The following is a 13,199-nucleotide window of genomic DNA, read 5'->3' on the forward strand; positions in this document are numbered from 1 at the left end:
TAAGGACTAAAACGGAAATCTATACTTTTGAATCAGCTTAATCGATTCTATTCAAAATAACATTTTAAAATCAAGTTTTTATTAAAATATTTGTATACATGTGGACAGCTCTGGAAGAGAGAAACTTATTTCCCAATGGATAATGCTATGCTTTAATTAATGCTTTGATAATAAATTATCTGTGTTATGTTCCTGTGTTGCTTCACATTGATTGATATCCAACCCAGATATGTTTATATCCACTACAAGGATACAATCAACACTACAACAGAAAACATATTTAAAAACATTCTTTATTTAAATTTTGCAAATTTAAAGAAATTTACCATTAAACGTTTAAGCGAAAAATTGCAAAGTAAAAAATGATGCTACTTTAATTTAAAAAGTTTTTTTTCCAACTAAAAAATATCTTCCTTCACACAATTCAAAGCAACCTTCCTCAAGACTTTGAATAATTGAATAAGAAAGGAATTGAGTCTTTGTAACAAACTCTGATTTTCTAATACCTATATGTTTTCCTCCTGATGGTGTAAACCTTTGATAATTCAAACTTAGATTTTTTCATCTAATAGAATTCATTGTTTGAAATAGCAAAGGTCTACGGCATTGGGTTACAAAGATATAGAGATTAGAAAATCATAGTTTGTGACAAAGACTCAACTTCTTTCAAACCTAAAATATTTTTTTGTAGAAAATATTCTTACTTTTTATCATTTTTTATTTGATTTGGTAAAATGAGCATAAAACTCATCATCCAAGCTCTAGTAAGACATGAATAGTAAGGAGGGGTCCAGCCATCCTTCATGTCAAGCTCAGACATCCTTAAATACAAAACATTTTTTTAATAATTATTTTTCTTGTATTTGTATTTATCATTCATATGTGTTTCAATTGTATTGAACCAATTATTTATATTGTATACATTTCGAAATAAAAATCTAAGATTTATTTTTCAACTTTCAAAGATTTTAATCAAAAAAGTATATTTGAAGGTTACAAATTATATATATAAAACATAATATCTTGAACAAAGAAGAATACAAAGACGACTTTTAACAGAAAATATATTATATTGTTAAATAATAAGGGACACGCCAGCGCAATTAATCAGTGTGCACTTGCAGGGAATTGTTTCTGTGGATTAACTATTTGTCAAGCTACAAGCAGCCTCCTCCCTTGAAAAATGGGGGGGGGGGGCCCCCCCGAAAAATCATTGGCAGCTTCTCATAAAATCATAATTCAGTTTATTTATAGTAAATTACCCCCCCCCCCCCCCCCGCCCCACCCCCGAAAATCGTACTCTTATGTCCCTTTGTTTTGGATACCACTGTAGGACAATAAACATTCTAGAACTTTTTTCATAGTTGAGCCTAAAAGCGTGCTCTTTCTTACTCCTTAACCCTTAATAAATTGTCCCGGTTTTGAATAACGTTTGAGGCATGATCGGATGAGGGAGGGAAGGCGACGCGCACCCGTTTTACCTCCGACCCGAAGATGACGTCACAAGATGGGATTAGCGGTTTACGCTTACCCCTATGTCGTCCAACCTCACCCGTTTTGCCTTCCGGCAGGCACAACTGGTTTTAATTTTAACTAAAATCTTATAATTTTAAAATATAAATTTTGAATGAATTCATAATAAATTAACTCTTTTTTATTATAGCATCTTTTTTACTGAATCTCACGCCAAAATGTGAGATTTTGTTTAAAAATGATTTTTCTTAGTGTACCAGAACCTTTTTTAAGAAGATTATCGTCATCAGACCGCATATACACCTTAATATATTGATAAAGAGTAAATTGCAAATAAACGCATTTAGCTAATGAATACAAATGCGGGTAGGAAGACATACAGGCAAGTCACGTAAATAGCGCAATGCCCCAAATACGATCTACACTAAAAGGTTGTTTCATCAAAAATTTTAAAACTATCGCCTATTTCAACGGGGAAATGTGCTATTGTTATAAACCAAAAATATTAAAAAGTTTATTATATGATAGATGCCATGACGTCTTTACTCTTTATAATTTTAAATTAACGCTGCATTTGTCTATAATTAGCATATACAAATTAAGAAATTTTGTCTGAGGGCAAAAAACGGGTGCGGGTCGCCTCCCCCCCACCCTCATCGGATTGATATAACGAAGGTGTAGTAAAATAAGAATGTTTTTATTTTTTTTAATACATGTAAATTTAGGAATTAAGAAAAACGTGATTTTTTACAGAGATGAGATTTTTTTAAAAGGGACCAATAAAAACGATAGACGGTATTTAATGAGAAGTCCAAAATCCTGTAAAGTCTTTTTGCCTCCCCCCCCCCTCTTGTTATATCCCTTGTCTGTAAATTCTTTTTGCCCCCCCCTCTAGTTATATCCCTTGTCAGTAAATTCTTTTTGCCCCCCCCCCTTCTTGTTATATCCCTTGTCTGTAAATTCTTTTTGCCCCCCCCCCTTCTTGTTATATCCCTTGTCTGTAAATTCTTTTTGCCCCCCCCCCTTCTTGTTATATCCCTTGTCTGTAAATTCTTTTTGCCCCCCCCCCTTCTTGTTATATCCCTTGTCTGTAAATTCTTTTTGCCCCCCCCCCTTCTTGTTATATCCCTTGTCAGTAAATTAAGTTCGTGTTCGACTTCATTATATTCTGTTTTTCTCATACAAAAGTGAAAAATACATTCTCCAGAGAAATTAGTTGTCAAAAATCACAATTTATGCATTGAATAGTAAAATGGAAGGAAGTTTTTTTAAAGAATTATTTTTTAAATGTCATAATATAGCATTAACTGATTTATTATTAAAATTAATAATAATAAGTAATATTAACATGCAAATTGAAACTTGTCGAAAAAGGACTAAAACGAGATTTCAGGGTCAGGCTCAGACTCAGTATTTCTGCCAATTTCATAATTTTGTGTTGTTCCCAAAGTATGTATTAAAATAACATGGTCACCCCCCCCTCCCCTCCGTAACCCCTCTCCTCTTGCCCCTCCCCCATCCCCTCCCTACCTTTGATCCTACAAGTAATGTAAACCAACATATATGTATCTCCTAAATTATTCCAATATACAAACAAAAGAATATGATCTGTGCATACAAAAGTATTAATTAGCTTCTGTATTCACTGGGAAAAAACTCAAATATAAACATTTATATATACGTACACACGATGCGGCGTAAATTTGTACATTGTATAAAATTAAAGTTAAATGATGAACCACTACTTATAGTGCGCATTGCACATTGCATACATACAACAAACTTAATAATGTATATTGCTATGTACAATGCGCGTTTATACCTCAATTGTACAATGTACAATGTGCCTTGTACGAACATCAAATGAACAAACAAAATCAATGATTATGCAGGATTATGTTCAAGGAGTATGATAAAGAAGGGAGATACAACTGACGCGTCCCGCCCTACCATATGATTATACATGCTTTGCAGACGGGTACAGACAAATTAAAGGTAAAATAGATTTAATTAAATTAAAGCAACCTTTGTTTGTACCAAGGGGCAGCTCCTTCTTTGTATTCCCTTGTATCATTCCTTACATCAACCAGACCCCGACCAACCTAAGGAAACAGAACAAAAATTAGTCAGAAAAAGGGACTGGTCACCTTTTTCCGTGGGATCTGCTTCACAACCAAATTCTGCGTTTTTAAAATGATAATTTCTATTAAAATCTATTAAAATCTAAATGAACTGAAAACTCTTTTTTTCTAATTTCTATTTCTTAGTAATCTGTGTAAATCTTTAAAATTTAAAACTTTGGTTATTTGATCTAACAGAATTCATGGTTTCAATTATCAGAGGTCCATTACATCGATCAGGTACTGTAAAACATTTAGAAATGAGAAAATTATTATTTTCGGCGAGTAAACAGTTTACTATTATACTTAATGTTATTATATTTAAATATATTATGTTTAATGTTAAGCGGAAATGAATAATTATTTATTACTTACTCCAGAGTATATATATATATAGACCCTCTCCCTACTAATTAACTCTCAATTAACATAAAAACCAGATTTTCTAGATTAGTCAGCAGCTTTTTCTTACACATACGTAGGCTCCTTCCTTACTAATGTAAGGAAAATGTTTTTTACTTCATCTTAAAAGCAAGGAATGAAAGTAACTAGTTTACTTTAATGTTCAAATATGCAGCCACTACTTCAATTTGTCGATTTTCAACAAAAACAAAAAAGATTTCTTAAAATTTGGTATCAATCCTTTTAAATTGACGCGATACTTTTAATTTTGATGTTAATTTCGAGTTTTCAAGTGGAAAAACCTCAATTTGCTTTAAATACTGAATCTTACCATAACTGTAAATTGTTCCTTAAAGTTGAATATGTTCAGCTTGGAAATGTTCCTTACCATAACTGTAAATTGTTCCTTAAAGTTGAATATGTTCAGCTTGGAAATGTTCCTTACCATAACTGTAAATTGTTCCTTAAAGTTGAATATGTTCAGCTTGGAAATGTTCCTTACCATAACTGTAAATTGTTCCTTAAAGTTGAATATGCTCAGCTTGGAAATGTTCCTTGCCATAACTGTAAATTGTTCCTTAAAGTTGAATATGCTCAGCTTGGAAATGTTCCTTACCATAACTGTAAATTGTTCCTTAAAGTTGAATATGCTCAGCTTGGAAATGTTTATATCACGGAAAACCAGAGATTCAAGCATCATTTCAACCTTATCTGAAACACCCACAAAAATATTTTTTCTTATATTTTCTCCAAAATCAGTTTTTTATTGAGCAAAAAGCGGCATTAGATATAATTTTAGTTTATTTTACACAACTGATTAGTTCCAAAACCCAAGGCAAGATTAAGCAACAGGCTCATAAAAAACATTAAACAAGATATTTTTTTTTTTTTTTTCAATGGTAAATGTAAGTGACCAAATGTAAATGGCAAATACGAATTAATAACCATTATTTTTCTTTGGACCCTATTTGGCACTGAAAAAAAAACTTTTTAACAATGGGAGATTTCAATCTTTTCATACTTACCTATTTGATTGAGTAGGTTAGCAGAGATCAGGTAGGAAGAAAAAAACTAGAATTCATAAATTGTAAATATAAGAATTTTTCTTAACTCTACAGTTCCATATAAAGCTTTGTTCTTTTACTTAACTCCAATTAAAAATTGTGTGGCTAAGTCCTTAGGTAAGGTTTAGCTCAGTCTTTAGCTTAAGAAAAAATTAAAGCTGATTTTACTTATTCTGTATAAAGATATAGCTCTAAATTTAGTCTAGTTACAGCTTTAGCTTTAATTTTAGCTTCATATTAAGATATAGCTCTAAATTTAGTCTAGTTACAGCTTTAGCTCTAACTTTAGCTTCATATTAAGATATAGCTCTAAATTTAGTTTAGTTACAGCTTTAGCTCTAACTTTAGCTTCATATAAGTATATAGCTCTAAATTTAGTCTAGTTACAGCTTTAGCTCTAATTTTAGCTTCATATAAAGATATAGCTCTAAATTTAGTCTAGTTACAGCTTTAAATCTAACTTTAGCTTCATATAAAGATATAGCTCTAAATTTAGTCTAGTTACAGCTTTAGCTCTAACTTTAGCATGATATAAAGATCCAGCTCTAAATTTATTCTAGTTACAACTTTAGTTCTAACTTTAGCTTCATATACAGATATATAGCTCTAAATTTAGTCCAGTTACATCTTTAGCTCTAACTTTAGCATCATATAACGATATAGCTCTAAATTTAGTCCAGTTACAGCTTTAGCTCTAACTTTAGCTTCATATAAAGATATATCTCTAAATTTAGTCTTGTTACATCTTTAGCTCTAACTTTAGCATGATATAAAGATATAGCTCTAAATTTAGTCTTGTTACAGCTTTAGCTCTAACTTTAGCTTCATTTAAAGATCCAGCTCTAAATTTAGTCCAGTTACAGCTTGAGCTCTAACTTTAGCATCATATAAAGATATATAGCTCTAACGGAACCGAGTTTTTGTCACAAACTCAAATTGTCTAATCCCTATATCTTTACAATCTGATGATGTAAACCTTTGATATTTCAAACTTAGATTATTTGGTCTAACAGAATTCATAGTTTGAAATATCAAAGGTCTACGATAAAGATATAGAGACTAGAAAAATAGAGTTTCCTTTAGCCAGTTACATCTTTAGCTCTAGCTTTAGCTTCGTATTAAGATATAGCTCTAAATATAGTCCAGATAAAGCTCTGGCGTTTTTTATTAAAGGGAGAGTTCGCTAAAAATGAAAGAGGTTATAGGCTTACGTCAAAAAAATTTCGACGTAAGCGTATACCCCCTTCCATTTTTCGTCAACACTCCCTTTAAGTTGAAGATAAAGCTTTGGCTTTAACTTTAGCTCCAGAAAAATGTATCGCTGCTCTAACTTTAAACTCTAACTTTACCTCCAACATTTTCTTCAGATAAAGCCCTGGCGTTTTTATTTCCCCCTCGCATAAAGCTCTGGCATTAACTTTGTTCTAACTTTAGCATATTTTTCTTACGGTTTAATTTTTGCCCTAATTTGCTCTAATTCAAAAAAAATTGTTCAGCACCTGTATTCTTTCAATTGTGTTGGCGTAGTTGGACACATTCATTTCAATGTTTACACTCCTGAACAAATGGTTATTAATATAAACAACAAATGGCAAAACTATCTACAACATTGCACAAGATCGTAATTGTAATCCGAGTAATCTGACAAAGCTGTAAGTAAAAAGTAATTTAATTTTTGAAAAAATTTCTAATAAAAATTTTTGGAAAATTTATATTTTAGAACAAAGGAATTTTAAGTTTCGCGTTGAAAGAGATAAATTGTTCGAATAATTAACCACCTGTGCTGTGACTTGTTTTAATTTTGTATGACATATACAATATACATATATAAAAGTTAGAAGTCTTAAATCTCATATATCCTATATTTAATCTATTATACCACTATGTGTACAAAATAATGATATAATAATAATAATAATAATATAAAGGAAGGGTGGAAACTAAATCTGAGGACGAGACGTTTGTTTGGTATAGTGCACAGCTGACTAGACTCAATTTTTAACTTGTCCCGTTTATGGGTAAACCGTCAAAGGGAGAAATGATTAAAATGTTTATGTTTATGATTAAAAAGTTTCTTCCTCTGATCTTTAATTTGATTAATGTTAGCTATAAACAAATATTCACAAAATTTATTTTGATATAAAAAGATTAAACGCCCTTAGTTGATCAAAATTTGAAAATTTATAACAGATTTTAAGAAGTAAAGGAACTAAGTTTTGCCACAAACTCAAATATTCACAAAATTTATTTTGATATAATAAGATTAAACGCCCTCAGTTGATCAAAATTAGAAAATTTATAACAGATTTTAAGAAGTAAAGGAACTAAGTTTTGCCACAAACTCAAATATTCACAAAATTTATTTTGATATAATAAGATTAAACGCCCTAAGTTGATCAAAATTTGAATATTTATAACAGATTTTAAGAAGTAACCTAATATATATTGAAGTATTTATAGTATTTCATAATATCTTCATAATTAGTTTGTCTTGACATCTTACAAGGACTAATTTCTCCAATCTAAGTATAAATCCTGAATCTGGATCTTCAAATTACTCCCATGGTTAGGGAATATGTAAACGTTTCACCTTGGATCCCAGTACTCCTTATAAATCCCTTTTACAATCTCTCTCTGGATACCTTTTAGGTTTACTAAGGCAAGGTCGTTTACTGATAAGGTAAATCTATACAAAGTCAATCTTTGTAAAATCTGCCTTTTATTAGATTCTGGAAAACCTTTGTTCAGCTGCTCCTGTTCAGGATCTATCTGAGCAGCTTCCTCAAACTCAAATATCTCGTTCAGCTGCTCCTGTTCAAGATCTATCTAAGCAGCTTCCTCAAACTCAAATATCTCATTCAGCTACTCCGGTTCAGGATCAATCTGAGCAGCTTCCTCAAACTCAAATATCTCGTTCAGCTGCTCCGGTTCAGGATCTATCTGAGCAGCTTCCTCAAACTCAAATATCTCATTCAGCTACTCCTGTTCAGGATCTATCTGAGCAGCTTCCTCAAACTCAAATATCTCGTTCAGCTGCTCCGGTTCAGGATCTATCTGAGAAGTTTCCTCGACCTCTAATATCTCGTTCAGCTGCTCCGGTTCAGGATCTATCTGAGAAGCTTCCTCAACCTCAAATATCTCGTTCAGTTGCTCCGGTTCAAAATCTATATCTGAGTAGCTTCCTCAGATTCAAATATATCTTTTAGCAATCTCCACATTTACTGCTGTTCAATTTGCTGGACCCGGTTGCACTGCTTCAATCTCCAGGTTCTATATTCTGCCATGACTCAGAGAAAGCGGCAAGGAGTTTAGTATAAGTAACCATTATATTTGAAATAAATTAAATTAATACGACATTTGGGTTCAAAGATTTAGGGATTAGAAAATCACAGTTTGCAGGAAAAATAAAAACAAGGAAAAGTGTAAATCAAACCTGTATTTATGATGATGACAAAGACTTCCAATGTTGTTGGTTGTAATATCATGAATCTCATTGAGTACTAAGTCTCGATCCGAAGGCGCCTAAATAAATATTCGTTCAGGTCGAAATTTAAAGGAAATCGTCCTAATCTTGCAATTAAAATTCGTGAATCCGCCCTTTAACTAAAGCGCACCGGATATGATTTGAAGATAATTATTAATCTAACTTATAATTAAACTTCAAAACATTAACTTAATAACGAATTTGTATAAAATACCGTCGTAAACTGATAAATGAGGAAATGATAAGTTAATTTAATTAATATTTATTTATTCTGATGTTTCAGCTTTGATCCCGAAAATTTGCATTGCTGATAAAAAGTAAATAAATAAATAAAATAATTGACTCGAAATTAACAACATTTATTCCGGTCTTGGGAATTCTAAACTGTGGTCTGTCTTTTTTGCGCCTTTAAAGTTAACGGATATATTATGAATATACATCCAGATTCATCATATAACAACATTATATTACCTGTTTGAATAGAACAGCGGAAGATTGAATGAGAGGGGTTGAGAGAAGACAAAATAACATAAACATTGCTCTAAAAAGATCAAATACATACACTGTGGCAGCTAGTCTGGTAAAATATCCGAACCAGGAGGCAAACTATACGGCAGATGATATATTAATACAAAATTTAAAACGTAATTTTTAAATATCTAAAACTATGTAAATTAAAAAAGATTTTCCCATTTACAGATATGTATGGAATATTTCCTTGCCGGCACGAAATTTTTTGAGTAATGATATCAGCCTAGACTTAGATTTGAGTAAAAGAATTCCCCACATCCTATAATTCCTGAATTTAAGCCTTCTACCAATCCTAACTTTTTGGAAACAGTCCCAAAAACAGAGAAACTCTAATACAGAAGTAACTCTGACCATAACTAGGAGACTTCAATCAATCTAGAGTTATATAATTCCACAGAGAAGTAACATATGTCTTTAATTTATGGATTGAAGTTAAAGCTAGCTTGATAATAGGGCCAGCTGAAATAGAATAGAGCGTGTGGTTTGCAGTTCTCAGAGATGTCACACAAAACAACAAATTAAAGTTGTTTTGAAGTTTTGCCAAGAAAATAATATGATAATTGCATGAACACGAAAGCAAAAATTGGCTAACGAGAAATGTGGGCAGCTAGTGTGTCACAAGAAAATTATATGAGTGTAGGTTTGCTGACGTGGGAACAGATGGAAAATAACCTTGCAAATCCTTTTATAAAAATGTTCAACAATAAATTCTTTCTAACTAAATGTTTTAGTTAGAAAGAAAATTCAATTTTTAGATTTATTTCTGATTGTTATTTAGAACAATAAAAACTAAGAATAGCAAACTAACAAGGTTTTTTTTTGTTAATTGGAACCTTACAATTTGTTTTTGAATAAGAAATATAAAAAACATATTATATAGAATTATTTTCTGACAATAGACTCTCAGATCTAAGATTTTGAAACAAAACTCTTTTCAAACTCTACAAAGAATCTAGAATCTTGAAGTAAAATTATTTTCAAACTCTTGAAAAGATCAATTTCGTAATTTTAAGAAGGAGTTGTTACAAAGAAAAAAAATCGAGAAAGAACCAATATCAGAAATAAAAATAATACTGCGGAACTGAGCATGGGGGTGGGATGTAACTGAAAAAAAATTTTCAAGATTTATTAAGGATCAATTGATCAATGTTAGAACTTAAAATAAACTTGATTTCAAACTCTAGAAAAGAGCACTGTAAGAACTTGTAACATGCTTGGGGTTTATTTCAAGAAAACTGGAATCTCAAAACTTGAAGCAAATTGGTTTCAAACTCTAGAATGGATCAATGTAAATTGTAAGAATTTGAAATAGATTGTTTCAAAGTTTAGAAAGGTGAATGTAAAAACTTAAAATGAAATTGGTTTCAAGCTCCAGGAAGGATCATTTGTTTTCAAACTCTAGAAAGGATTAATGTAAGAACTTTAAATATAGATTGTTTGAAACTTTAGAAATGTGAATGTAAGAACTTAAAATTAAATTGGTTTCAAACTCTTGAAAGGATCAATGTAATAACTTGAAATAGATTGTTTGAAACTTTAAAAAGAGGAATGTAAAAACTTAGAATGAAATTGGTTTCAAGCTCAGAAAGGATCAATTGGTTTCAAACTCTAGAGAGGATCAATGTAAGAACTTTAAATATAGATTGTTTGAAACTTTAGAAAGGTGAATGTAAGAACTTAAAATTAAATTGGTTTCAAACTCTTGAAAGTATCAATGTAAGATCTTGAAATAGATTGTTTGAAACTTTAGAAAGGTGAATGTAAAAGTATTAAAAATGAAATTGGTTTCAAGGTTCAGAAAGGATCAATTGGTTTCAATCTTTAGAAAGGATCAATATGAAATTTAATTTAAAATTGGTTTGAAACTCTAGAAAGGGGAATGTAAGAACTTAAAGTAAGAAGAACTACGAGAACCAGGTGCAAAAACTGAAAGGATCAGTTCATAAAGTTGGTATCAAACTCAAAGAAACTGGAAAAGTAAGTAATTTTATTTGCTGAGATCTGATCTATATCTCAAGTCGAAGCTTATTGCAAATGCTAACTTTAAATGTCAAAATTGTCTGGTTCAATTGTAAAGGAAAACCAAATATCCGAAAAGAAAAAAATTGTATACTCTGAACTGATAAAGATTAAGTAGTACAGTAGGACCCATACAACTATGGAATAGAAAAACGAATTATAGTTAATTAGACGTTGTTACAAAGAAGATATTAAGCTTTACTAGCCGTTAAAGTGAAATGGGTCTGTTTACGCAGCACAGTTGCTACGTTTTTTGTTCATTGGACTATTTGATATCATAACATGAGTCTAACAGTCATCTTCTTATTCCATAGGTTACTGGGACCTACTGTGTACAAAACAGTGCAAGAAAACTCCTACTTTACTAATCTGCCAATATATACGCAGCTCTATTACTGGTTAATCTCTTGATATAACTGAACACAAAACTATCCGTCTTCATCCTCCATACTGGAGACCTTAAATACAAAGATAGATAGATAAATAGATAAATATACATAGAGATAGATATATAGATAGATTGATAGATATAAAGATAGATATATATTAAAAAGATAGATAGAATTAGATAACTAAAAAGATATATGAAGAAAAAGAGTATTTGCAATACGTTAGTTAGAGTTTAGTTAATTCGAGAGAAAGGAAATTCAATTCAATTGATTTTATGTACGTCCGATCATAAATCAGAAACCCATTGACAGAATTGTCTTAGATTGAAGAACTTTGTTAAATCAATGGAATTTTAAATAGAATTTTATAGAAAAATATTATTTTCCATACAAAGCTAGGGTTAGCAAACTATATATATGTTTATGTTATGAGGGTGTACACTATACATATGTAATGTAACTTTATAGATTTATATTAAATTGATTGATTCTAGGAACTTATACATACGTACACAGTATACATAAATATATAATATATACATATCTATTATTCAAATATAAAGTATTAGATCTATATACGTATATATAGATACATCATACATTAACCACTCTCTCACTTACAGTAATGCGCAACCAATTCCTCCATATTATCGTAAAATTGAGGAGGGATGGGCAAACGTTTAGAAGCAGGGCATAGCAAACTAAACAGTAGGTTTTATGAGACATTATTAGTACGACTTTGTGACCTCGTACAGGTATGAGGAAAGCTATTTTTCGGTTACATATTTGAAGTTAAAACATTTTTGTTCGTCTCAATAGCTCTTCAAATAAGAATTCAGTCTTTAGTGCAATATTTACTTTAGTATAATGCGAGGGTAAATCATGGAGAAATCAAGGAGGTTTAGAGGAAGGCTAAGTTGGATAAATTATGAATTGTAACGGTTTAAGGAAAGGGTTAGAACAAAGGGTAAATCTTAAATTGTAAATTATGAAGGTTTAATTAAAGGTTTAGAACAAAGGGTACATCCTAAATTGTAAATTATGAAATTTTATTGAATGGGTTAGAACAAAGGGTAAATCTTAAATTGTAAATTATGAAGGTTTAATGAATGGGTTTAGAACAAATGGTAAATCTTAAATTGTAAATTATGAAGGTTTAATGAATGGGTAAATCTTAAATTGTAAATTATGAAGGTTTAATGAAAGGTTTAGAGCAGAGTAAATCTTAAATTGTAAATTATGAAGGTTTGATGAAAAGTTTAGAACAGGGTAAATCTTAAATTGTAAATTGTGAAGGTTTAATGAAAGGTTTAGAACCAGGGTAAATCTTAAATTGTAAATTATGATGGTTTAATGAAAGGTTTAGAACCAGGATACATCTTAAATTGTAAATTGTGAAGGTTTAATGAAAGGTTTAGAACAGGGTAAATCTTAAATTGTAAATTGTGAAGGTTTAATGAATGGGTAAATCTTAAATTGTAAATTATGGAGGTTTAATGAAAGGTTTAGAGCAGGGTAAATCTTAAATTGTAAATTGTGAAGGTTTAATGAAAGGTTTGGAACCAGGATAAATCTTAAACTGAAAATATGACCACCGATGACCAAACGGTGGGGTATTTTAGGGGGTCATGGGAGGGTGACTGGTTTTGTCACTCCTCTTAAAGTACATTTGTCTTGTGTTTCATGGTGAGAATGGACAAAATTAATATATTCTGAT

At 30.8% G+C, this 13,199-nt stretch overlaps 1 protein-coding gene across 1 annotated transcript in view; it reads right to left on the reverse strand.

Moving 5' to 3' along the window:
• The window catches only part of LOC111716673 (probable G-protein coupled receptor CG31760), a 28,044-nt gene extending 18,964 nt beyond the window's left edge, over positions 1 to 9,080 (reverse strand). The window contains exons 1-8 of the mRNA XM_023492157.1: positions 9,015 to 9,080; positions 8,493 to 8,581; positions 6,559 to 6,616; positions 5,021 to 5,066; positions 4,612 to 4,706; positions 3,499 to 3,575; positions 705 to 821; positions 164 to 262 (exon numbers count right to left, since the gene is read on the reverse strand). Coding sequence (XP_023347925.1) covers positions 164 to 262; positions 705 to 821; positions 3,499 to 3,575; positions 4,612 to 4,706; positions 5,021 to 5,066; positions 6,559 to 6,616; positions 8,493 to 8,581; positions 9,015 to 9,080 — 647 coding nt within the window. The remainder of the gene's footprint in view (positions 1 to 163; positions 263 to 704; positions 822 to 3,498; positions 3,576 to 4,611; positions 4,707 to 5,020; positions 5,067 to 6,558; positions 6,617 to 8,492; positions 8,582 to 9,014) is intronic.
• Between the last annotated feature and the right edge of the window lie 4,119 nt (positions 9,081 to 13,199).

The sequence above is a fragment of the Eurytemora carolleeae genome, unplaced genomic scaffold (assembly GCF_000591075.1).
Source record: "Eurytemora carolleeae unplaced genomic scaffold, Eaff_2.0 scaffold1, whole genome shotgun sequence".
In the NCBI taxonomy this organism is placed as follows: Eukaryota; Metazoa; Arthropoda; class Copepoda; order Calanoida; family Temoridae; genus Eurytemora; species Eurytemora carolleeae.